General features: G+C 49.1%; 1 protein-coding gene across 1 annotated transcript in view; it reads left to right on the plus strand.

Moving 5' to 3' along the window:
• LOC138165364 (metalloprotease TIKI2-like) overlaps positions 1-25893 on the plus strand; it is a 235966-nt gene that overhangs the window by 142893 nt on the left and 67180 nt on the right. The window contains exon 3 of the mRNA XM_069093624.1: positions 12169-12315. Coding sequence (XP_068949725.1) covers positions 12169-12315 — 147 coding nt within the window. The remainder of the gene's footprint in view (positions 1-12168; positions 12316-25893) is intronic.

The raw sequence follows: 25893 nt of genomic DNA on the forward strand, positions 1-25893 counted from the left end.
CCATCCCCTTTACCTTGTAAATACCTGTTTCTTCAACTGTAAAATGGGGATAATAATAGCACCCAATGAGATAATATTTGTAAAGCACTCAGCACAGTGCCTGGGACATAGTAGGCATTAAATACGTGGCTATTCTCTTCCCTTTCCCTTCCTCTTGTGATCCCAGATCTGATTTTGGATCCATCCTGCCCAGTATAAAGCCTTCCTTTATGGGATCTTGGAAAATGCTGGTTTTGTGGCCCATTTTTTACCCTTCAGATTTTCCCCTGCTTGAAGTACCAGAGAGAGAATGCTTTGGTGTCCTGGGATGCTGCACCAGCCAGCATTGGTATTGGCATTGCAAGTGGAAACCACTCAGAAGACCAGCCCCTCCAGGCCCAGGCACATGGGCCTAACTCCCTCTGGAGGCCAGATCAAAAGAGCTCTCTCTTGGGTTCCAGTTGCTCAGCCAAGTGGGCAGCCTCACTTCCACAGCCCAGCAGAAAATAAAACCATTATTGGGGATTCACAGTCCTGTCAATGTTGGTGTTCATGGCCAATTCCCATTTCTTCGCTTCTTTCTTTGCTCCCCAAGAATCTTGAGAATCCATCAGGGTTGGCATAATTTGTCCCCATTTCACAGACAATGTGGTGTAGTTTTGGAAGCCACGTTGCCAGTGGCCACTTGGAGTTTCTCCAGGGGAGGCAAAAGAAACTGGAGACCAGATCATGGAAACACCCAATGAAGGGGCTGGGAAAACTTAGCCTAGAGAAGACAATGGGGAGGGTAATGTTGTATTAGACTTGGGCCCTCTCCTTAGAAATTGCTGTGGGTATGTATGTGTATACACACACATACACATGCATGTGTATGAATATGAATGTGTATGCATATATGTGTGTGTGTGTGGTTTCTAACATATATCTATGCTTGGGTCAAATAGAATGTAAACACTCCTTGAGGCAGGGAGTATTGTCTTCTTCTCTTGTATGCCCAGCAAGGGCATATAGCAGGTGCTTATATATGTAATTGGGCAGTGAGTGTTGCAATGGATAGAACAAGGGAGGAAGACCTGAGTTCAAGTCTGTCCTCAGACACTTAACTAGCTGTGTGATGCTGGGCAAGTCATTTAACCCTGTTTGTCTCAGTTCCTCACCTATAAAATTAGCTGGAGAAGGAAATGGCAAACCAGTCCAGTATCTTTGCTAAAGAAAACCCTAAGTGGGATCATGAAAAGTAGGACAGGGATGAAATGACTAAACAACAACATATGTTTGATTATGTGAAAGAGTTGACTTATTCCGTTTGGCTCCAAAGGGAAGAACCAAGAACAATAAGGGGAAGGTGAAAGGAATCTGTTTTGGGCTTGATACTCTGGAAAGCTTCCTAACAGTGAGAATTGTAGAACTGTTATGGACTGCCTTGGAGGTAGTGAGCTCCCTATCTTTAGAGGTCTTCAAGCAGAGGCCCTTGTGGGGTGTGTTGTGGAAGGGGCTCTTGTTCAAGGATGGGCTGGACAGGATGGAATCTAGTCAGGATCTTGTCCAGCCATCAATCAACAAGCATCTTAATGAAAGATAGATAGAAATGAGCCTGGGAGACCAGTTAGGTGGTCATGGCAATTGTCCAGGCAAGAAGTGATGAGGGCCTGCACTATAATTGTTGCTATCTGAGGGCTGTTGCATGGAGAGAAGGGGCCATGGATCAGAGATGTTGTGAAGGAAGGAACAGTAACATTTGGAGATAAATTGGAAATGTGGTATGAGCACAAAGTGTGTGTGGGGGGAGGTTGAGAGGCACACGGAGGTTTCCAACCTGGATTACTGGGGAGATGGTGATGCCTTCAACAGTAAGAGGGGAGAGTTTGGGAGAAAAGATAATGAGTTCTGTTTTGGCCATGTTGAGTTTGAGATGCCTATGGGTTACCCAGTGTAAGATGTCCGAATGGTAGTTGGTAAAAACAATAGTGGGACTGGAGAATAGCAGAGAGATTGAGGCTGGAAAGTCGTCTACGTAGGAATGGTCACTGAATCCATGGGAGATGATGAGGTCAGTAGGTGGAGAGAAGAGAAGGTGGGCCAGGAGTGCCCTGTGAGTGGGACACCCAGAATCACTGATCATGACATTGATGAAGATCCTTCCAAGGAACCATCAGAGAGGTAGGAAAACCAGGAGAGAGCAGGATGGGAGTATCAAAGAGGAGGGTGACTGACTGTCAAAGGCTTCGGAGGGGTCAAGATTTGGAGTCAAGAGACCTGGGTTCGAATCCCAGCAATAACCCAACATGGAAGTTTCCCTGAGGCTAGGGCTTCTTCTTCATGGCTTTATATCCTCAATGTGTTTAGGGAGTACTAGCACCTCTGATGTGGGGGTTGGTGAGCCCTTTTCAGGACGGCTCATCCACCTTCACCCAACTCTCATCTGTGGCTCCAAGAACCTGGAGCACGTGCAGAGTCCACACTCTGGTATAACCATTTTAGAAGAAAGACGAAAGCAGGTTAAGAGTAACCAACAATCCCATTGGTGAGTTGGGGGGGGGCGGGGTGCCTATCCCAAGTATGTGAAGACTTTACCTGTTGGAATGGGTGGATTCCAAAAGGGCCATGAAGGTGGATGAAGCGGGAACTGTGGAGCCCTTCGAGCTTGGTCAGACATCGAAGATGCCCAGGTCATCCACTGCATCCCAGGCCATCTCTAGCCCTCCTGACTTTTTTCCTGCCACTGGACTTCCATGACTCAGGAAGAGTTTGGCTGACGATTTTTAAAAATGTATTTGATTACTTTTAGTTTAAACATTCAGTTCCACAATCCCTTGAGTTCCAAATTTTCTCCCCCTCTCCCCCATGGTGCCATGCAATCAGATACAGGTTCTACAAATACCTTCACATTAAACGTTAGTCAAGTTGTAAAGAATTATAACCAACCAGTGGAATTAACGAGAAATAAGGAACAAAACAAAACAAAAAGGAAAGGCAAGCAAATAGTTTGCTTCAATCTGCGTTTTCAGACTCTGTAGTTCTTTCTCTGGATGGGGATAGAGCTGTCCATCCCGAGTCCCTTGGAGCTGTCTTGCAGCCTTGCGCTGCTGAGAGGAGCCCAGCCTATCGAAGTCAGACGTCACAGATATGATGTGTCTGTAGCTGTGTCATTGTTGCCTTGGTTCTGCTCCCCTCACTCTTGGCAGCTCTGCCCCATTGAAATCTAATTTATGCAGGAATCAAGACATCATCCTGCCGCGTCATTGGCCCTCGGAGAACCTCCACTACCGCCCGCCTCTGTGAGGAGCAGTCAGAATTAGGAGCTTAAGGGAGATTCCTGCCGAGCATTGTTCTCTGCTGCCCCACCCCCTTCAGAACAAGGCAAATAATCCCTTCCTTGGTGACTGCCCTTCAGGCACTTGAGGATAGGTGTCAATCACCCTGGGTAACTTCAGACAAATCACCTCTCCTCTCTAGGCCTTTTTATTAATAATGGGAAGGGGGTGGGGAGGGTTAACCTCGAAGACCCCTTTGGCCTTCCCAGCCTTTATGAGATCCCAGTTCTGGTCCTAGTCCAGACACCTACACCCAGCTACACAACCCTCTTCAGCCGAAGTTTCTTCCTCCGTGAAATGGTACTAATAAAAGCACCTACCTTCCAGGGCCGTAGTGGGGATGATGCTCGTAAAGTTCTTGACAAATCTTTACGGTTGTCATTCAGTTGTGTCGACCCCATGGACCTCCATGGGATTTTCTTGACAAAAATACTGGAGTGGTTTTGCCATTTCCTTCTCCAGCCCATTTAAAAAATGAAGAAACTGAGGAAAACGGGGTAAAGTGACTAGCCCAGGGTCACACAGCCAATAAGTGTCTGAGGCTGGATTTGAACTCAGGTCCTTCTGCCTCTCATCGGGGCATTCTGTGCACTATGGTGCCACCTAGCTGCCTCACTGCAAACCTTAAGGTCCTTTATTAGCTCAAACCTAATAAAAATTTCCTGTTGCTATTCATTCATATGACCCAGGTTGGCAATGGCATTGGTACAGGGCAGCAAGCTCCCTTAGCCAGTGCAGATCAGCACTGTCCGGTCTCAGAGAGGCAGTCACTGAGAGGTGAAGCGATTTGCCTGTCCACTGTAGGCTCCAGCTGCCCACTCTGCCATAATTGCCAATTGGCAGTTATTTGCCAGTAACTATTATTATGGTGATGCTACATCTTCTTCGCTGTGGAGTTAAGGGTCTCTGGGAAGGCTCCTGATGCCAGGAAGCATCTTTGGACCAGGGTGACATGGATGCCTCCCCCCCTTACTGGGACTGGTGATTGACCACGGATGCTGAGCCTTACCGCTGTCTCTCTATTTGTCCAGCCTGGAGCCTCTGGTCAGCTTCTCAGTGAATCAGAGATGGGAAGGATCCTAGATAATTGCCTTGCTCCACCCCTTCTTTCTGTAGCCCACCTAACTAGTTGCTGGCAGGATTTGAATTCAAACCCAGCTCCTTTATGTACAGAGAGTAAGTGCTCTCAACCTCTATCTACTGCTGCTGCTTCAGCTGCTGAAATGCTCCAGAGGACTTGAGGCATCTGGCAAAATCCCAGAGCCCTTTAAAAAAGATTGTTTACATTGTAGAAACCCCCATAAACACCATCACTCTGTCTGCCGCCTAGAGGCCAAAGGGGACTTCCTGAGCCACGCATGGCAGCTCTGCAGAATTCCGGCCTGGGGCTTCAGCTGGGAAAGAGGGTCATTCATGGGCCACTGGTGCCCCCATCCAGCATGGTCAGGGGAAAGAATGGGTCCTTCTGCACCCCAACTGGCTGGCTGCCTCCTGGACACCTGGCCTCTCTGGTCAACCAAAAGCCAAAAGTCATTTAGTCATATTGAGAGCCACAAAGGACTTTGGAGGCCATTTGCTGCTTGTCTCGAAGAGAACCCTTTCATCAGGGAGGTGATGCCTTGACATACAAATGAATTGGATTTAAGTGAGGCAGGGCTGTGAAAAGTCACCAGCCTCACTTTTACCTCCAGAGCCATCTGGGCCCAGTGGCACAGTATAGATCAGGACAACTAGAGAGGGCCCCAGGAAGCAGTGAGAGTCTTTGGGCTTTTCAAGCTAAGGCCTCTAATGGGTCTCAGTTTGACTGAGGCAGCACCCATTCAGTGATTAAGGGCTGAATAAGAAATAAGGCAAAGAATGACCTTTAAAAAAATAAAAGAAAAATAGAGCAGAGAGATGAAGACCCTCAGGGTTTCTGGCCATTTAGTTGACCCAGGGAGGAGCCCCTGACTTTCCCTAGGTCAGGAAGTATCAGAAGCAGTATTTGAACCCAGGCCAATGGCTGGAGGGGAGGGAGAGGAAGAGGACTTCAGAAACAAGGAGAAAGGAGCCATGAATTCTATTACTGTGTCTGCCACTAAGGCACTCTGTGACTTTGGGCAAGTCATTCCCCAGATCTCAGTTTCCTCATCTGTAAAATCAAGACATTGGACTAAATCTCAGAGGTCCCTTTTTAGCTCTGACAGCAGAGTTTCTGCTGGAGAGCCCAGCTGCATCTAGACCCTGAAGTTCTAGAAAGACACCTGGTCCCAGAAGTCCAAAGCATTTCTCAAAGTGCCCCTCTTCACTTTTCCCACACAGAACAGACAACCCACTGGGTCAGCTGGGACGAGCCCCAACCTGTGTAATTTTTATCTTCCTCAGCCCTGGACACTCTCTGGAAGGGCCATCTGGCCACTGTCTTCATGGTGAATTATGATGGATGGAGCCACTGTCCCTTTCCCCAGATTCTGGCAGGGAGGTCTCCAAGCTGTCATCTTAACGCTGTCTCCAGTCAGCTACTGTTCCCTGGGGGACCCAAAGTCAACTGTCTAACGGCTTTCTGAAAACCTCAGCTTCCTGCCCCGCTTCTCTGGGCAGGGGAGGAAGCACTCTGGAGAAACCAGACATGAGGTAACGCTACCTGTTGTTGCAGCCTCCTGGGGAAGCGCCAGGGTTACAAGGAAAGGGAGGCATTGGGCAAACTTGAAACTCTCCGGAATGTCGCTTGTTATTTCAAATCACTGGGCAGTACTGGGCTGTGGCCCCACCAGCTGTGACGTGTGTCTCAGCATGTCACTGTCTGCCTGTTCGGGGAAGGTGAAGCCCTCAGGACGCAGTCAGGTGTGTAGGACGAGCTGGTGGCTGCATCCATGAGTCTGACTGACAGCTCCTCGGAAGCCAGGGCTGGGAAAATGTCAGGAGTGCAAAGGACTTCAGAACCTGAACGAAGAGGGAACATGGTGTAGGAGAAAGTGGACCTGCGTGGTCTGGATTGAAATCTGGCTTAATACTTGTATTAAGGACAATCTCTTCAACACCCTGGCCTTAGTCTTCTCTTCTGTCGAATGGGCACCCAAAGACCCTCAACAATCCCACCAAGTACTTTTCCCACAACCATACAATGAGACTGGGCAGGGCTAAGGTGATAATTTGCATCTTAAATGGGGCTTGGGGGTAGCTGAAGAAGGGAAGAGATGGGAAGACTTCTCCCTCCTCCTCTGGATGATTCAGAGTGTTTGGAAGTGAGTGTCCCTCGGTGGAGAGGAGTGAGTCTCTCCTGGTGCCCCAGGCTCTGCTGGTGGGAGCGAGAGAGGGCCCCCTTTTTCCACTCAATGAGCTTATTCTACAATTCACTTCTCCACATTCTCTGAGGGCTGAGGGACCTGGAAACCCCCAGCCTGGCCAGGCCGATGCTCACATAAGAGGGCTCATTGAGGACCTTGTCATCTTTACACTTCATGCATGGAAGCCCAGCTTCCAATAATATACAGCCCATGTTTGCCTCCTTTGTCATCAGGGCTGGCATGTGGGCCTTAGGTTTCATCTTGACATTCAGGGCTTTTCTTAGAGCTTTTTTCCAGGGTGCTTGGGTTGTATGTGTGGGGATGTGTGGCAGGGGGGGGATTTGAGGAGAGACCTGAGCTAGCTGCTCCCAGAAGCAGAAGTGCTGGGCAGAGTTCTCATTTGTTACAGGAGGGACCTGAGAATAGACAAAGTCCAAGCTTCCAGCAACGTTGGAACAGACAGTGTCAGAGCTGGAAAGTACCTTAAAACATAGAACAGAGAATGTCAAGGAGGGGACAGTCATAGAACAGAGAATGAAAGTGCTGGGAAAGGCCTGAGAACAGGAAATGTCAGAGTTGGGAGGAGCCTTAGAATATGGAAAGTCAGTGCTGGGAGGGGCCTTAAAATAAAGGATGTTAAAAGTATAGAAGAGATTTGAGAACATAGAAAGTGAGAACCAAAGATGACCTTAAATATTATCACATATTTCAATACTCATATTTGATAAAGGGAAAAATTGAGGCTTGGGGAGGCTAGGGAGAAGCCCCAGGTCACAGATGTAACAGTCAGATCATGATGCCAAGGGGGCTGGTCACAGAATTAGAGATGGAAGGAGGGTGCTGAGAGTACATCTAATTCAGTTACCCAGGGTTATCATGGTTAAAAGTGTCAGGACTAAGATTTGAACCCTGGACCTTTGTTTCTAAATTCATCTTTTTTTTCTTGCCCTGCCTGAAGGCTATCCCCAGCCCAGACACCAGGTAGGGCTATCCTCAGGCAAATTTAATGGATGCTGCTACAGATTCATTTCTGTGACTGTGACTCTCTACTCATACCCAATCCAAGTTCCTACTCCAGTCTGCCCTGATGAAAGGATAATCCAGGGGTGGAGAACCTTTGGCCTCGAGACCACATGTGGCCCTTTCAGTCCTCAAGTGCAGCCCTTTGATTGAATACAAACTTCACAGAACAAATCCTAGAAAGTTTGGATTCAATCAAAGGGCCGTACATGAGGACTGAGAGGGCCACATGTGACCTGGGGGTCACAGGTTCCCCCACCCCTGGGACAGATCGCAGAGGCCTGGATCTGATGGGAGCCCTGTGATCTAATGGCAGTTGGAGTCAGGACTTGGATTTGGTTTCTGCCTCTGCGCCTCACTCACCATGGCCCTTGAATACTAGCCTTTTTAAGCCAAATAAGGAACCTTCAGAGTTATCTAGTCTACCCCCCTCACCTTACAGATAAGGAAACTGAGGCCTGAGAGGTTTGGTGAGTCATGCATTCACACAGCTAATGAATCACGGAGACAGGATGCCCTATGATTTTGCATTCTGGTATCTTGCTGCCCAGCTCTCCTCCTCACTTGGACTCAGCTGAGCCTGGGTCTGGTGTGGATATGTGTGAAGGGCTGATAGACTCACACAGCTGTGGAAGCCCTCTAAGACTCTAACTGCATAGCCCTAGGCAAGTCCTGTCCCCTGAATGATTCTCAGTTTCTTCTTCTGTTAAATGGGACTTGTCATATTTAACCGGAGAGCTCAAAAGACCATTTGGAGGAGAGCGTTCTGTCAAACACCAAAGAAATGGGAGCCATCATTATTCCATAATTCTGGCCTTCAATTTCATCATCTGTGAAATGGGGAAGGCAGTATTCATCTCCCTTCCCATTTCACTGAGCTGCTCTGAGTTTAATGTTAGTGAATTAACCAGTCATGCCTGGTTCTGGGTGACACTTTTTGGGATTTTCTTGGCAAAGATACTAGAGTGGTTTACCATTTCCTTCTCTAGAGTATTTTACAGATGAGGAAGCTGAGGCCAAGAGGATTAAGTTCCAAATTTGAACTCAGATCTTTCTGACTGCAGACCCAGAGGTCTCTGCACTGCAGCACCAACTAGGGTCCTCATCAACCTGAAAGTGCTCAGAAAAAAGGAGCCAGGATTACAAAGGGAATTGGGAATGGCAATATCCTTGAGCACAGTGTCATAGATCTAGGGATCTATGGGATCTGAGGCCAACTGGTCACACCCATTTCTGGGACAGGAATCCCCTTGATAACCTTCCTGGCAAGTGACTGTTCAGTCCTGCTTAAATACCTCCAGTGAGGGGGAACTCACCACCTCCCCAGACAGCCCACTCTGTGACAGCTATCACCAGTAGGATGTTTTTCCTTGACATCAAGCCTCAGTGTGCCTTTCTGCCAAGCCAGCCATCATTCGGCTGCTGACAGTCTTTCAGAAGCCTAAGCATCCCCCGTCCTCTGTCCTCCCCAAGTCTTCTGCTCCTCAGGTTAAACTCCTCTCACTCACCCCCCTTTGGAATCCCCTACCCCCCAGTCTGATTAACTTTAGCAGGTCTGGCCCCTTTTCTGGCAGCAAAGGTTTGGAGGCTGGCCCCATGTTCAACTCATCCAGGCCTGAGCATGGAAACGAGAATGGGAAAACCAGAGCAGTCTGGGGTTTTTTCTTCCTTATTTGTTAGTTCATGTCAAATCCTTAACATAAACATTATCCTAGAGTTAGCTGTGGAGGCCACAGCCCAAGAAGGTTTGTTATTCTAAACAGGCGGAGCCTACCAGTTTTGGGGTGTTGAGTATCTCTGCCAGCCCCAGGGCTCAAGATATGAATGAATGAATGAATGAATGAATGAATGAATGAATGAATGAATGAATGAATGAATGAATTCTAAGTCAACTAAATATGGAAGAGACCGCGGTGAAGGAGACAAAACTTCAGTTTTGGAGGCAAGAAAGCCTGGCATCTGGACCCAATTCTGCCCCTTCCTTTGTCTCCTGGAGCATATCCCTTACCCCCTTGTGTCTCTTTCTACCTCAGCAAAACTAGGGGAATTAGGGTTAAGGGTTCTCCCAGCTCCGACTTTCCATGTTTTCAGTACCTAGGTCCCTCTAGGTTCTGACTTCTCTGTTCTAAGAGCCCTCCCTGTTTTCTGTTCTTAGCTTCTGGTGTCCATGCCTCTAGAGGATGGGGAAGGATGGTGGCAGGTTCAGAGAATTGGCTTTATAAGTGGTGGGTGATAGATGTGTTGTCAGTGGAAGGCAGACCCAGTGTTCTGTGGTGCCTTGGACCCTGTGAGACCAAGGTGAGGTGCTGTCTGGGTTGTAAGCTTCCCTCACCTCCTTTAAAAAATATATTCTTTGTTTTCAAGCATGGATCCGCAGGGATGGGAGGAGGGAGGAACACAGTCAGAGACAGAGGTGAAGCAGAAACAAAGACTGGGATTTTAAAAATGTCTGTGGAGGTCTTCCTCCTGTCTCTCCTCCACTCCCATAAAGTGCCCTTGATTTCTACCCCGCCCCCAGGGAGCTCTTCTTTCCCACATTCTCTCCTGCATTCCTCAGGAGACTCTCCTTCCCTCAGTCACACTCTTCCTTCTCTAGGCCCATCTCATGACCTCCTCCTGCTTCCCCCAGTGGAGGATACACCTCTTGAGGGCAGGGACTATGCAATGTGGCTATCACTACCACAGGGTCAGCAAAGAAGTAAGTGATTAGTAGATGTTTGTTGAATAAATTAACTTTGGGACTAGTGACCTAACCTTGGGCTACTTTGGCCATTGAGTGGGGTGAAGTGGTACCCATTGATGTTCCATGAGACGGCCCCCAGAGGAGCATGAAGGCTTGTAATAAATCACGCAGCAACAGAAGCCAGGGATTGGGAGTCCAAGGACCCAGGTTCAAATCCTTGCTCTGTCAACAACTTCCAGCATGCCCTGGGGCCATCCTCAGTCCTCTTGGGGCCTCATTTACCCATCTGAAAGATGAGGGGCTGGGATGAGTTGATCACTAAGCCTCTTTCCACTCTAAATCTTCTGATCCCAAGTAGTGGGAGGGCTGAGCAATACTAGTGAGTCTATTAAATGGATGCTTTCACCCCCGGCATGAGCCATGTTTGTGAGAGTCGGTTTCCATGGCAACATTTCCATCAGCCGGATGGCCCCCTCCTTCCTCTTTTCTCCTGCTGTTTTCCATCTGTGACTGTGAAGCTGCCGTCAACAGGCAGCGCCTGGCTGGCTGTGGCTAAGCTTTTAGCGCCCCGGCAGTCAGAGCAGGAATGCTTGGAACATGCCAGAGACGGCTCTGCCCACATGGCAGGGCAGGGCAGGGCAGGGCTCTCCGGGGAGCTGAATCCTCTCCTTCGGCTGGCCCTCCCTGCTGCGACAGAGCGGACCGGGATGATGAAGGGGAGCTCCAGAATTACAATCCTCCCTCCCTCCATCTGCTTGTTCATTCACACATTTGTTCATTCATCCATCTCTCCATCCAGGCTTTTGTCTATCCACTTACTTGTACATGTTCCATCCAGCCATTCACTCATCCGTGCACATGTCCACATGTCTGTTCATTCATTCATTAACTCACTCAATTATGATCTGTCTATCCATTTATTCATTCATCTGTTCATTTTCCATCCACATCTCTCCATCTCTGCATTTTCTTTTCATTCACTCATGATCTGGCTATCCATTTATTCATCCATGAGTTCATTTTCCATCCACATCCCTTTATTTCTACATTTTCTGTTCATCCATTCATTCATCCATCCATGCATGCATCTGTCTGCCCTCCATTCATCCATTCAATCAAACAGTTAACCAACAAGTACTTAATAAGCACTAACTATTTGCCAAACACTGCCCTGGTGCTGGGTGTACAGAGAAAAGCAAATCAGCCCCTTCCCTCTGGGCATTTACATTCTAATGGGGTGAGATAACAGGCACGGATGGGACTATATTAAAAATCTATACAAATTAGATACAAGGCATGAGATGGGCCAATCAGGAAGGTCTCCTGCCTTCTTTGCTCTGGTTCTGCCACCTCTCTGCCTATGCACACAGCCGCCTATTGGTCAGTTGGTTGATTCAATTGTGCCTTCATTTGATGTTTCATTTGTCCTTCTTGATCATTTAACCAATATTTCTTGAATAGGTCTGAGATCATCCCCAACCTACCCTGTGTACATAGATGTTTGTATGTCAATGACAATGGCTCCCTCCCACTCACCCTGGTAGAATCTATCATAGCTCACAAGCATGTTGGCAGCCATGCTCCTGTGAGATGCTCAGGAAGCCCACCAAGGTAGAAGGCTTACAGATAAGCACTACTGCTGAGGCCCAGGGAGGTCAGATTTCAAGCTCAGTCCTTAGTGATAGAACTCTGAGTCCAGAAGCCCAGGCTAGGGCTTTTGCTGCTACATGCCCTGGGGCCCCTGAAGTCTGCTTAGGCTTCCTTTGGGTGGATTTTTCTGACCCTGTGTGATTCAGCAATGGAGAGAGGGGAGGTGGGGAGGCCTTTCAGGAGGGACCTATGGTGCACAGGGCTCTCTCTGGTTCAGCTGCCCAAGAAACTGACTGTTGGCTCTTTGGGTTCCCAGGTGCTGTTTGCGCTGAATCAGACCCTGCTCCAGCACGAGAGCCTCAGGGCGGGAAGCCTGCAAGCCCCCTACACCACAGAAGACCTCATCAAGCACTACAATTGTGGAGACCTCAATGCTGTCATCTTCAACCATGACACATCCCAGGTAAAGCCTGGTGGCCTGGGAGGGGAAGGACTACTTGGGGGAGGGGGGAGGGAGAAGGAGAGCCTAGAGGGGATCATCCCAGATGCTGATCCCTTCAGGGTCTACAAAGCCTTTTCTTCTCTGCCCAGTGTGAGGGATGATGTTAGAGGATCCTCATCCCATTTTACAGATGAAGAAAGTGAGGCTCAGAGAAAGAATCTGGCTTTACAGCAGAAGAGAAGCTTAGGATACATTAGAGCTATGAGGGACCTTCAATACTATCTGGCTAGAGAAACCTGGCTCCAAGTTCCATCTCTGACACAAAGTGGCTATGTACCCCCCCACCCACAAACCACTTAATCTCTCAGTGCTCTGACAGCTCTCCAAGAATATAAGTCCATCTAGTCCAGTCCTCATTTTACAGAGGAAGAAATGGAGGGAGGGGGAGAGAGAGAAGGAGAGGTGGGCAAAGAGAAAAACTTGCTGACAGTGGCACAGACAGTAAATGTTGAAGCTCACGGTTCAAATTTGGATCATCTCACCCTCCCTCTAGCATTCTTTGTAGCATGCCAGGAGGACCAAGATAGTGGTCAGGGCTAGTGGCCCTGAGTTCCCCTTGGATTTCCACCTAAAATCCTGTATGGGTCTCACCCATAACAGCTGGCATGGAGGGAGGTGGATTGCCACCCATGGGTCACACCATGGACTCCAAGATGCTGTCAGCCATATTATTTGGCAGTAAAAAAATCCTCACACTCTTGAAAGCACAGTCATAACAGTAACAGCCACCAAAAGGTTTGTAAAGTGCTTTGTGGTATGGTCTCATCTGGTCTGCAGTGAGAGGCTTAATGTCCAGGATGAGTGCTGTGTGACCATCCCCCTGTCCCCTGCCCACATTGGGAGGGGTGGGTTCAGTCCAAGGGGCCACTTGTTAGGAAGGATCCCTGAAGATGCTAGAGAGGTCAGGATGAAGGGTCTCAAATTCACATCTACTGTCCTAAGGACTTGCCCACTATCATACAATGCAATGAACTAGTGTCCTTATAGCTAGTTAAGGGTTATGTTTCACGTACATTAGCAACTTTGATTATGAGGACCTGGGAATGTTTTATTTGGAGAAAAGTCTTGAAAGCACAGGGAAGGAAAGTCATCCAATAGCTGAAGAAAAGAGGGATTAAGCTTGTCCTAATTGGCTCCAGAGGGTGGAACCAGGAGCGAAGCTGGGGAGGGAGGAGTCACAGGGAGGTCAGTTTCAGCTTCATAAAAATGAGGAACTTTCTAATAAGGAGCAGCCTCCCACAGTGAAATGCTCGGCCTCTGGAGACGGCAAGCTCCTTACTGAACAATGGAGGGGTCCCAGTAAAGCCTAAATGACTCCCTAGTCAGGAGGCAGTAGAATGAATCATGGAGGGAGGAGTTCCCTCAGCATGTCCTCAAAGGCCCACCCCACCTCTGAGAGTCTCTGATTCTTGACAGACTGAGTGGGATAAAAAGTGAGGTTTCCTTAGATGGTCCTAAGCTAGTGGTCCACTGAGACCCTCATGTCCTCATTCTGGGAGAATGAGGTCTTCCCCTTTATAAGCACCAAGAGGTCTTTTCCTGTCTTCTCCCTCTATCCTCCCCCCACCACCACCACACACACACACCAGCTTCCTGTACATTCTACTTTAAGGTTACTTAGTATCTCCTTTGTATCTTCTATATCTTACTTATGTGCAAAATGTATCCCCTGCCTCTCCTCTAACAGTACCTGGCACACAGTAGGTGTTTCATAAATGTTTGTTGATCGATCAATTGATTGATAAGTATCGATAGATTCCAGGCAACCTTGGAGCAGGGGATAGAGCATTGTGTTGGGAGTCAGGGGAAATTGGTTCTGACAAACTGCATGTTATTTGTCCCTGGGCAAATGTCTTAACCTCCCAGAGCTCTGAGCATCTCTCTAAGAGTATAAATTGCCTAGAAGGTACTGAACTACTTTGGTAGAGGGAACTTACTCATGCAGGAGTCCCCTACATTGTTGAAAACATAGGTCCAGGCTCTATGGATCCTAACAGAGGCTCTCCCTGAGAGGCACAGAGTGGAGCACAGGAATTTGCAGTCTTCTCAGAGGAGGAGGGTTCATGATGCACCCTGAAGGATCAGGTAGAGTCCTGGAGAGAAGGCAAGAGAGGGACATGGGCACTCTCACATCTTCCTTGGGCTCAGTGGCTTCTCCAGACTTAGCCCTGGTGCAATAAGAGAAAGGAAGGCATTATCTCCTCTCTTCTCTTGGCCCAGGTCCCCATCAGTCATGGGCACATTGCTGTAGCACCTTAAATTTGACAAAGTACCTTGTGCCTCTTACGTCAGGAGAGAGGCAGGCAGGCTGGCCAAGGTTTAACATCCCCATTTTCCCAACAGAGGAACTGAGGTTCAAGTGAATTACCCAAGGTCACCCAGCTAATAAGTTTAGAAGCTGAGATTTAAATCCCATACCCCTTTCCACCTCTAGCCTGGGAGACCTTGGGCACATAGCTTCATTTTCTGGGCAGTCTCAGTTCCTTCTCTGTAAAATGGGACTGATATCACACTCCCTCTTCTCCTGGGCTGTTATGAGAAAAAAGCTTTGTGATCCTGAAATCCCTCTACAGATGTTACTGACATTCTTCTTGTTCTCATTCTATGGAGGAGGAAAGTGAAGCTCTGTGAGAGGGGAAAGACTTGACCAAGGCCACAGAGGTAGCAGGTGACATGTTTCATGTTTCCCCAAGTGTAAGTCCAGGCCTCTTTCCATGAAGCACCAGCTCTTCCATTTGTGAAGTGGCTTAGCTTGGGAAAGGGCAGGATAGGACAGGGAAGGAGAGGTGCCATCTCCCAGCCATGGAGATTTAGGGCCTGGCAGCCTCGGGAGCCCCTGCCCAAGCTCCATCCCTAGGCTGATGCCAGCCTACCCTGAGCAAATATCTCTAAGCCTCCCCACTGATGGCCAGCTTGGCAGCCCCTCGCTCCTCCCCCAGCCAGCTCCCAGGGCCCCTCAGAGCAGACACAGGACAATTGTGTGAGCAGAGTGCTGGCAACGCCCACAGATACTCTGAGTTTCCTTTGGACAATTTGGGAGGTTTTGAGACTGACTGGGAAATGGAGATTTTATGGCCTCTTTCTTTTCCCTCCATCCTAAGAATTCTCAGCCCAAATCCTTGTTTTCCTCAAAGCAGGGAAATCTTTCCTTGGCCAGGCAAAGAATGAGCCCAAACAGAGAACCCAGAGCTAGAAGGGCCCTTAGAGAATGCTCTGTCCACCCCTCTCATTGTATCTAAGACCTTGAGGCTCAGAGAGGGAAAGAAACTGGCCCCAAGTCACACAGCAAATAAATGTCTGATGCAGGATTGACGTAGGCTTTCTGACTCCAAAGTCAGAGTTCCCTCCAAGGCTCCAGCCAAGCAGAAAAGACTTCCCAGATAACTTCAGACACTCCAGGGAATGTTCAACTTAGAAGAACTCTAGAAGTCAGCCCGCTCCTTTCATTCTTGTGGACTAAATGTCAACCCCTGTCTTTGATGTAAGCAAGGGTGCCCTTTTGTGCCTGTCAAGTGGGTGACAGAGTATTCTGCCCCTTTGGGGGGATGGAGGGCTTCCACCGTAGGCCACTGTGGAACAATGGGAGACCTAGAAATCAAGTGGGGCAACAGGGAGCAGAGGGGTCAGGAGAAGGGCAGAAGCAGGGGATGATGGGAGAATAGGAGGGAAAGAAAAAGGCTGAGGCTGAGTAGATTGCAGACTTAGAGTGGGAAGGGATCCCAAAAGCCACTGAATCCAACCTCCTTGTTTTATAGCTGTGGAAACCGATGCACAGAGGGCTTAAGAAACTGGACTAGTTAGTAGGTGTCTGAGGCAGGATCTGAACTCAGGTTTTAAATGGCTCAATGGCTCTCCACTTCTGTCCCCCAAAGGAAGACCCAGGGAGGACCTCATAGCTAAATGAAGGACTTGACTCATTTTGTTTCAGTTTGACTCAATGCAGTAAACATTTATTAGTATTGTGTGCTTTGTGAAAAGTCTCCCTGGACCTAACACTCTAAAGGAAGAGGCTGCAACATGCATCCAGAGAAGATACAAAGAAAGCAATTCTGGGGCAGGTATACACTAACAAGGAGCGGGACAGCAGGAAGGACTGCTAGTGGGAGGTGGCGACAGGGGAGAGTCCTGAAGAGAGCCAAGGTTCTTCAGAGATGGGAGGTGAGGAGATGCATTCCAGGCATGGGGACCCAACCTGTGCAAAGGCATGGAGGCAGGAGATTAGATGTCATTTTCCTGGAACAACAGAGGACATTTTAGCTGGAATGTAAAGTTCATGGGAAATAATCCTGGAAAGACGGCAGGGACGGGAGGGGAACAGGGGGAGTAAGTGTTTCAAATGCCAAATGGGAAGTTTGTGTTTTCCCTCAGATTCAATTAGCAATTGTGCAAAAGGGTGATATGGTCAGACCTGAACCTTAGAAAGACCACTTTGGCAGCTGTGCAGAGCACCGAGTGCAGCGGGGAGAGACCTGAGGCCAGAGACCAATTAGGAGGCTGGTGCAATCGTGCAGGTGCTGTGTGATGAGGGTCGGGGCTAGAGGAGCAGCCCGGCATCTGGGGAGGTGCTGTGGAGGCAGGAGCAGCAAGCCTTGGCAACTGGTGTGATGTGGCAGGTGAAGGGGAGTAAGGCAACAGGATGCCCCAGGGGCATCTCAGATTCTGATGGAACAGAACCTGTTATAGTTCCCCCCAAAGTCCCCCCTCCTCCAAACTTCCCAATTTACTTCCAGGGCCCCACCTTTCTTTGAGTCACCCCAGTTTGTAACCTCAGTGACACAATGGACCTGGAGGAAGAACTGAGTTCAAATCCAGCCTCAAATACTTCAGCTGTGTGGTCCTGGGCAAGTCACTTCACCTCTGTCTGCCTCGGTTTCCTCACCTGTAAAATGGGGATAATAGTACTAACTCCTAGGGCTGGTGGGGGGGGGGTAAAATGAAATGATAGTGGTAAAGTTCTTATCATAGTGCCTGGCATACAGTAGGAGTTTAATAAATGCTTGTTTCCTTCCTTCTTTCCTCCTTCTGCCCCACCTATTCAAGGATCTGCCAAGTCCTGTCTTTTCTACCACCATGCTGTCTTGGCCATCTGTCACCTTCTTTCCAGCACAGTTAATGCTCTGGTTCAGATCCCTATCACCTCTTACTGGGACTCTTGGACTAGCCTCCTGGCTGGTCTTCAGGGCCCCAGTCTCTCCCCACCCCAAGCCATCAATCTTCCTAAAGTAGCAGATGCGAGCAGTTCACTCCCTGCTCAAATAGCTCCAGCAGCTTCTCATTGCCTTTAGGATAAAACAAATAGAAACTGTCCTATTAAGCATCTAAGTCCCTCATCCTCTGGCATTCCCTTTTTAGCTTTATTTTCCATTATCCTCCCTTCCCATGCCTTGTTCCAGACAAACTGGCCCAATTACTGCTCCGAGAAAGCTACATTCCAGTCCCCACCTCCAAGCTTTTGCACATGCCAATTCCTATGCCTGGAATGCACTCCCTCTTCACATCTGCTTCTTGGATTCATGCCTCACCTCCTCCACCAGACCTTTCCTAATTCTCTCTATTGTTTGTGCCCATGGCCCTTGAAATCGTTCTGTGTTTATTTTGTAGAAGCCTTGTATTCCTTTGCCTATGCACATATGACACTCCCCCAAAAGAACAGAAGCTCCTTGAGGGCAGGCACTGCCTCTTGTATATCTAGTACCTGTTACATAGTAGGAGTGTTTGCTGAATTGTAATTATGAGACATCCAAGAGCAGGTGTCCAGTTGGTACTTGGATTATGGGACTAAAACTCAAGAGATTCAGGTTGGATACACAGCTCTGACAGGCATCTGGGTTGACATTAAATATGGAGGTAAGGGAACAGGAAGACATTAAAACTGTCTTCAATTATTTGAAGGGCTGTCCTGTGGAAGATTAGATTTGTTTTGTGTGACTCCAGAGGGCAGAACCAGGGAGAGGAAGGGGGATGTTGTGGAGAGGCTGATTGAGACTGGATGTTAGGGGTGGCTAGGTGGCACTATAGTGGATAGAATACCAGCCCTGGAGTCAGGAGGACCTGAGTTCAAATATGGCTTCAGACACTTACTAGCTGTGTGACCCTGGGCAAGTCACCTAACCTCAATTGCCAGAGGCGGAAAGGAGAGACAGAGACAGATAGAGAGAAAGAGAGTAAGAGATAGACACAGAGACAGACAGAGAGACTGAGACTGGATGTTAGAACAAACTTCCTAACACTGAGAGCTGTCCCAGAGTGGAATGGGCTGCCATATAAGGTGATGAGCTCCCCATCACTGGAACTATTCAAGCAAAGGATGGGAAACCACTCATTGGGAAAGTTGTAGTGGTGATTCTTTTGGTGTGTGGGTTAGATCAACTTGCTGATGATTTTGTGAGGCTCCTATCCTTGGAAAAAGATGGAAGGAAAGAGTCAAACAGGACCAAGACCAATGGAGAGGAGGGAAGTCATCACAAAAAGGCAGAGCTGGACTCAATGGCAGGCACCCCTTCTTCACCAATGGAGATGTCCCAAAGGTCAGATGGATGAGCTGTCTCCAGAAGTAGCACCTGTCTTGCTGGGAAATGGGTAGGCAGTATCTTTATGACCTTTCTAGTCCAGGGGTCCTCCTTAACCAGGGTCTTCATTGTCTCCCACAACCATGTTCATTTTCCCCTTGTCTTCTTTGCTCAGGCCCTTACAACCCCCCATTTCTGGGCCTCAGTCTCCTCATTAATACAGTGTCATAGGGGGATTCCTGTTCATTTCTGGGGTAGACTGGCTGCCTCTGGGGTCTCCGCCAGCTCTGAGATTCTGGGAATTCCATGAGTCAGAGAAAAGGAGAAGCCCAAAGAAAGGAGTGTAGACTTCTGGCCCCGTCTTGACTAATCACAGTCACGCCGTTAATGTGACAGTATGGGAAGGGGGAGAGGGAGGGAGTCAGACATATGAACCAGTGAGGGTCAGTCAGCCATGAGTCCAGAAGGCTATGGGAAATGCAGCGCCAGGGCCAGGGGAAGACACCATTCTCAAGGTTTTTGACTCCTGAGTTCCAGCTTGGCATTTGAAACTTTCACATTTTTACAAGGATGTCCTGGGGAGAAAGGAATTTTAAAGGAAAAAATGCATACTGGTCAGATCTGATTTATGCCTGCAACTGAACTGTGTAAATGACCCAGCGTGTGCTCCCTGGTAAGACATCCCAAATGGAGCCAGTGAGGTGCCCAGCTGGTCTTACTTCCTATTTCTGTGGGCATCCGTGTCTGCCCCTTTTCCACTACTGAGTCTGGGGAGCCCCCAGGTCTCAGAGCTGGCAGAGACCTCAGTTAGCTATCAAGTCTAGCCAAGCAATGGTCCCCATTACCATGTACCAGACAAGCCTCTGCTGGCTAGACCTTCAGTGACAGGGAACTCACTACAGCCCATTTCCTTCTTGAGGTAGTTCTGGCTCTTGACCTCACACTTGCCTCAATGGGCCTCTTTGCTCCTTCCCTGAATCAAAATTAGCTCTGTCCTCTGGGGCCAATCGAGATAAGACTAATCCCTCCTCCACATGACAGCTCTTTAGGTACTTGAAGGTGGTTTTCATCCTTTCCTATCTGCCCCGCCCCACCCCCCTTCCCTTTTCTTCTCTTTTCCAGATCACATAGTCCAGCCAGTCATTTTACTGACAAGGAAACCCAGTAACAGCATGCACAAATAGGGCAGGAAGAATAAATGAGGTATATAGAGGGTGGAGATGGGCTAGAACGGAGCCAAGGCTTGCGCTAAGTCAGTCGCAGCTCTCCAGCCTTTTCTTCCACTGCTCTTTTGGGGGGAACTCTCTGCTACACCCAAGCAGCCTCTAGTATGGCTCAGGGCAGAAACTGGCGTCAGGAAGACCTGGGCTCAAATCCTGCTCCAAACATTGATATGTGACCCTGAGTAAGTCACTTAACCGCTCTCTGCCTCAGTGTCTCCATCTGTAAAAAGGGTCAAATCATACTCGCTGATTAACAACCTCCAGGGTTGTTAATGTGAGTTAATGCCTGTAGAACCTCACAGCACCATACTGATGCCGACATTCCTTCTCCCTTCTCTCCTTTCTTCTCTGTCGCTGTTTGGGTATGTGGGATGAGAGGAGAGTCTGAAGCAGCCATGAGGTTTCAAGCTGTGGTGACTAAAAATCCTCCCCTAATATAAAGAATGTGGGGGAGGATCTTGTTTGGATGGAGGAGAAATGTTTGCTTGGGGAGGGAAGAGACTATGGCCTATGTCTGTAGGTACAGAGAAGGTCACCAGGCCGCATGACGGTAGGCAGGGGGATTCTGTCTCCCTGAAGCATCTGGTGTCAGAGTTGGGCAGGACCTTAGCACTCTAGTATAATGTCTCCATTTTATAGATGAAGAAACTGAGGTCCAGAGAATGAAATAACAGCTAGTAAATAACAGAGCCTCCAAGTTGGTATTCTTTCCATTACCCCACCTTGCCTCTTAACCTCAGTGCTTCTCAGACCCCCACATACTCCTTGTGCCCCTCTCTTGCACCCAACGGACCCACACTCTTTAGTGCCCACCAGTCTTTTGAGGAGCTGGAGGCAGAAGGTATGTGGGTACAGGGGTGGGGAATAGGGTGAGAGCAGAGGGTATGGCAAGCTCAAGGGCAGAGTCTCCAGCCACCCCAGAATCTCAGAGCCAGAAGGGACCTGATGTATCATGGATTCCAAATGGTCATGCAATCTCTGATTAAAGACTTCCAGCACAGTGGAGCTCACTACCTCCCCAGGCAGACAAGTGCCCTTTTGGGAAATGTCTCATTGTTGTCCCTTATGATTGGCCACTTTGCAACCTGGCCAGAGTCACTCAGGTAGAGGCTGACCATGGCTGAGTCCAAAATATTGGCAGGATTTGAACCCAGGGCCTTTGCCTTTTCTCCAACACCTTTTTCTCTGGACGATGCAGCTTTTGTGCTGCAACCTGGGATCAAGGACAAAGCTAGACCCTCATCTATAAGAAAAACAGTCACAGACATAAAGAAACTTCCTCCTTCTGTGTCTTCTCTTCTCTAGCCTAAATGTTTCCATTTCCTCCCCTTCTCCTACAGCAAGGAAACCACCCCCTTCCCATCCCAGCTGCCCCCCCCCACCTCCCCTTGGATGCTTCCCCCACACACACACGATTTTTGGAGGAGGGTGGGCAGGGCAAATGGGGTTAAGTGATTTGCCCAAGGTCACAGGTCTAGTAAGTGTTAAGTGTCTGAGGGAGGATTTGAACTCAGGTCCTCCTGACTCCAGGGTCAGTGCTCTATTCACTGCACCACCTAGCTGCCCCGTGGATGCACTTTTTAACTCATCACTGTCCGGAGTCCCAAACTGGTGTGTGCTAGTATTTGGGGTAACATGGGTAATCTCCTAACCCCCTGCTCTAAACTGAGCCCACGTCCACCCTCCATCAGAATGGCCCAAGGCTAGCTGCAGCATCCTGGGAGCCCGCAGGGAGGGGCTGTGAAGTGTTACCCCCACACACATACACACACCCCAAACCACATCCGTGGCCTATAAATCAGGGGCCCCGGGGGCTGACGTCTCCTCTTAAAAATGTTATCGGACCATCCTGCACTTAAACTTGTCAGAGGAGATTTAAGGCTCCCGACAATTCTAATTACATCATTAATTTGCCTCGTCCCGGCCCCTGCTCAAACGCCAGCCAAGGGCCTGGAGCCCGGCCAGCCGCCGTCAACGCGGAGCATCTGAGAATGAACGCGCTTCCCGGCCCTGCAGCTCTGCTGGAGTGGTGACGGGGGCAGCAGCCCCGGACTGGCTGCCGCTGCCTCCGGAGAGGGCTGATCGGAGCGGCAGGGAGCTAGAGCGCGGAGAGAGGGAGCGGGCTCCCCGGCCGGCCCGACATCCAGTGAGCTTTCCACAAATGTCCTCTGATTAGAGAGAGGCTGCTGGCCCAGCCTTATCACTGCTGCTCATGGTGAAAGGGGAGGAAGGAAGGAGGGGGAAAGAGAGGAAAGAGAGGGGAGGGGAGGGGGGAGGAGAGGAGGGGAGGAGAGAGGAGAGGAGAAAGGAGGGGAGGAGAGAGGAGAAGGGAGGGGAGGAGAGGAGAGTAGAGGAGGGGAAAGGGAAGGAGAGGAGAAGAGTGGAGGGAAGGGGAAGGGAAGGGAGGGGAGGGGAGGAGAAAGAAAAGGGTTAAGAAGGGGAGGAAATGAGGGAAGAAGGGAAGGAAGGAAAAGAGGTGAAAGGTACAACTGTACATGGGAAGGAGGGAAAGAGAGAAGAGAGGAGAAGGGGATGAGAAGAAAAGAAGTGGAAAAGTAGAGGAAAGAAAAAAGAAACAGGAGGGAAGAAGAGAGAAGGAAGGAAGATGAGAGGACAGAATGAGGAAAAGTAGAGGGGAGGAGAGGAAAGGAAGGGAGGAGCTTTGGAGATAAGGAGAGGAGGGAAGTGGAGAAAGGAGGAGATGAGGGGGGGAAGAGAAGAGGGAAGAGGGTGCATCCCATGCCTCCTGGTAGCTTTTAGACTCCTTGGTAGAAAATAGGTAGAAATAATCACCAGACTCACTTTGCGTTCTGGGCATCAGCTTCCAGTCTTTCAGCTCAATAAAGGAACTCCCTCACAATAAGGCTGTTCCAGTGTGGGATGGGTCACCCCCAGGAGCGGTGGGCTCCTCCTCTGGAGAGGCCTGCCACAGAAAGGGGTCACCACTTGTCTGCAATGCTGTGAGACCTGAGGGCAGCTGAAGGCCCTTCCAACCCTCAGGTTCTAGATTCTGGAGCTCAGGAAGACACTCCAGACAGTTCCTAATGGCCTCACCAGGTGGGGATGTCTATGGAGGATGAGGGGTGAGCCCTAGAGAAGAAGGCAGGCTCAAGGCAGTCTCCCCAGGCCAGAGACCCGCCAGCACAAATGAGAGCTTGAAGGACCCTCCTGGGTCAGCCACTTAGTAACAAGAAAGCTGTCCTGAGAGAGGCTGCCTCAGCAGCATGCCCAGGTGTGCTGAGCAGTCAGACCAGCTCCAGAGTACTGTGGTCACAAATCACAGGGACGCAGGACTGGAAGAGATTGCAAAGGCCACCTGCTGAAGTAAAAACTGAACCAAGTTTTCTTCTATGACTTCTTGGGGGGCAGGGAGGTCAACTTGACTCCCTCTAGTGAGAAGGGACCCACCGCCCCCCCACGTCTAGTCCTGGGGCCACATCATAGGAAGGTCACTGGAAAGCTGGCAAGCATCCAGGGCAGGAAAAGGCCTAGGGAGCATGTGTTAAGTGCCTACTGTGTTCCAGACCCTGCCCTAGGGATTAGAGATACAAAGAAGGGAAGGAAGCATTTATTAGGCACCTACTATGTGCCAGCCATTGTGCTTAGTGCTTTACAATACAAACATCTCCTTTGATCCTCACAACAACCCTGTGAAATAGACTAGTATTATTTGCATTTTACAGTTGAGGAAACTGAGGCAGGCAGAGGTTAATGACTTGCCCAGGGTCATACAGTGAGGCTGGATTTGAATTCAGGTCTTCCCAACTCAAGACCCAGAGCTCTATCCATCACCTTCTAGCCAATCATTTGGGAATTGTTCCCTAAGCACCTACTGAGTGTTAGTTCTAGGGCTGGGCATTCAAAGGGAAATGAAGTCATCCCCTCACCATTCAGGGGAGGCTGTGGTGTGAACACAAAGAAATATAGAGAAGGCAATTTGAAGAGAGAATGGCCTCTAAACCTTGGCTTCAATAAAGGGCTTTTGGAGAAAACAGTTCTTCACTTGAGCCTTGAAGGAAGACTAGAGCTCTGAGGTGGAGATGAAGAGAGAAGTTTTGGGGCAGCCTGTGCCAAGGCAGGAGGCAGGAGAAAGAGGGCTGGCTCAGGGAGTCTGGCTAGAACGAGAGTCCCATAAAATACAATTAGAACATCAAGCTAGAGTCAGGTGGCAGGGGCTTTTGATGTCAACCTGAGGACTCTTGTAGTCGGACAGGGCCACGGACATGAGGGCTGGCGTCTGTGTGAAGAGCAGGTTGGGGAGGGGAGAGGCTGGAGGCAGGGAGGACAGTAAGGAGGCTGTTGTCATAGCTCATGCTGGAAGGTAGGTATGGGTAGGTATTGAATGGACAGATGACTCCTGGAGGCATCAGAATATTTAAGTATTACAATGAAACTACTTCCTGTGTTCCTGTCCCCTGAACTTTGTCAAGCCCTTCTGCGCCCTCTCCTTCAGTGGTCTCACCAGTAAGGGCATGGTACTCATTGAAAGGGCTTCCTATGTGTCAGACATTGTGCTAAGCACCATTGATACAAAGACAGACAAAAGCATAGTTAGTTTCTGCCTTCCAAGAAAGGGGGCAATATGTGAATTATACAGATACATCCCTTGCATGTCAGGGATTCTGGGAGGCAGTAGCGGCCCACTGAGGTGGGATAGGGAAAGCATATCTGTTTAGCAGATGGAGAAAGTGAAGCCCAGAGAAGACAGGTTACTTACTCAAGGTCACGCAGTGGATTCTGCAGAGAAAGAGCCCAGACAAGATTCAAGCCTCCTTCTTCTCTCCCATTTCTGGGTTCTCTTCAGCAGAGCTGTCTCTAAAAGTGGTAATTACTTATGGGCAGTGGTGGGGAATCTCTTTAGATCTTTAGAGATCACAAGGAAAGAAGGGCCCAGAGAAATAGTATGGTTCAGTGGAGGCAGTATGGAACTGGGCATTGGGTTCACATCCCTGCTCTGCTGCTGACTTGCTGTGTGACTGTGAGCAAGTCATCTAACTTTGTGAGCCTTAGTTTCCCCATCTGTAAAATGAGGACAAGAAACCTGCCCTGCCAACTCCACAGAATGAGTGTAAAGATTAAAGAATAAAATGAACAGAAATACTTTTAAAAGTATATTTCAAAGGACCTCTCCTCCTCACACACTGGATTTACAGCCACCCTCCTGTACACATTTCATATGCACCATCTGCAAGCCATGAGGCTCAACGGACATTTCCACATTCTCCCTGCTCTGCTTAAGGTGGAAGGCCTGAAACACATGGATGCTCGGCTCTTCAAGGGGAAGTGTAAACAGAAGCGTAATTCTTCAGGCTGTTGGTCTTTCTCCACTTACTCAGCCTTTAGGCATAACAAAATCCACAAGAGCCAGAAACAGCCTGGCCAGGGCAAGACATCCTGAGAGACAGGAAGGTACAGAGACCCAGATGGGGAGCCTGCAGTCTTGAGGCCACATGTGGCCTTCTAGGTCCTTGGGGGCAGCCTTTTAACTGAGTCCAAGTTCTACAGAACAAATTCTTTTGCTAAGGGGATTTGTCCCATAAATTTTGGGTTCAGTCAAAGGGCTGTAACCAAGGGCCTAGAGGGCCACACGTGGCCTTGAGGCTGCAGGTTCCCCACCCCTGGGCTAGAGACCTGGGTTTGTTGTTGTTGTTGGGAGACTTGGGGGTAATTCCCAGACTCTGCTCGAAGGAGAATAGATATAAATAGTTCTAGATGCTCATGCATCCCATGCCAAGCTCAGAGCAATCAACCAGCTAGGAACAGGACTCTGGGCTTCATATGCTCCCTCTCTCCCTCCCTCTCTCTCT

The sequence above is a fragment of the Petaurus breviceps genome, unplaced genomic scaffold (genome assembly GCF_028583685.1).
Source record: "Petaurus breviceps papuanus isolate PSGF00001 unplaced genomic scaffold, PetGlider_PUasm1.0 208, whole genome shotgun sequence".
Classification (NCBI taxonomy): domain Eukaryota; kingdom Metazoa; phylum Chordata; class Mammalia; order Diprotodontia; family Petauridae; genus Petaurus; species Petaurus breviceps.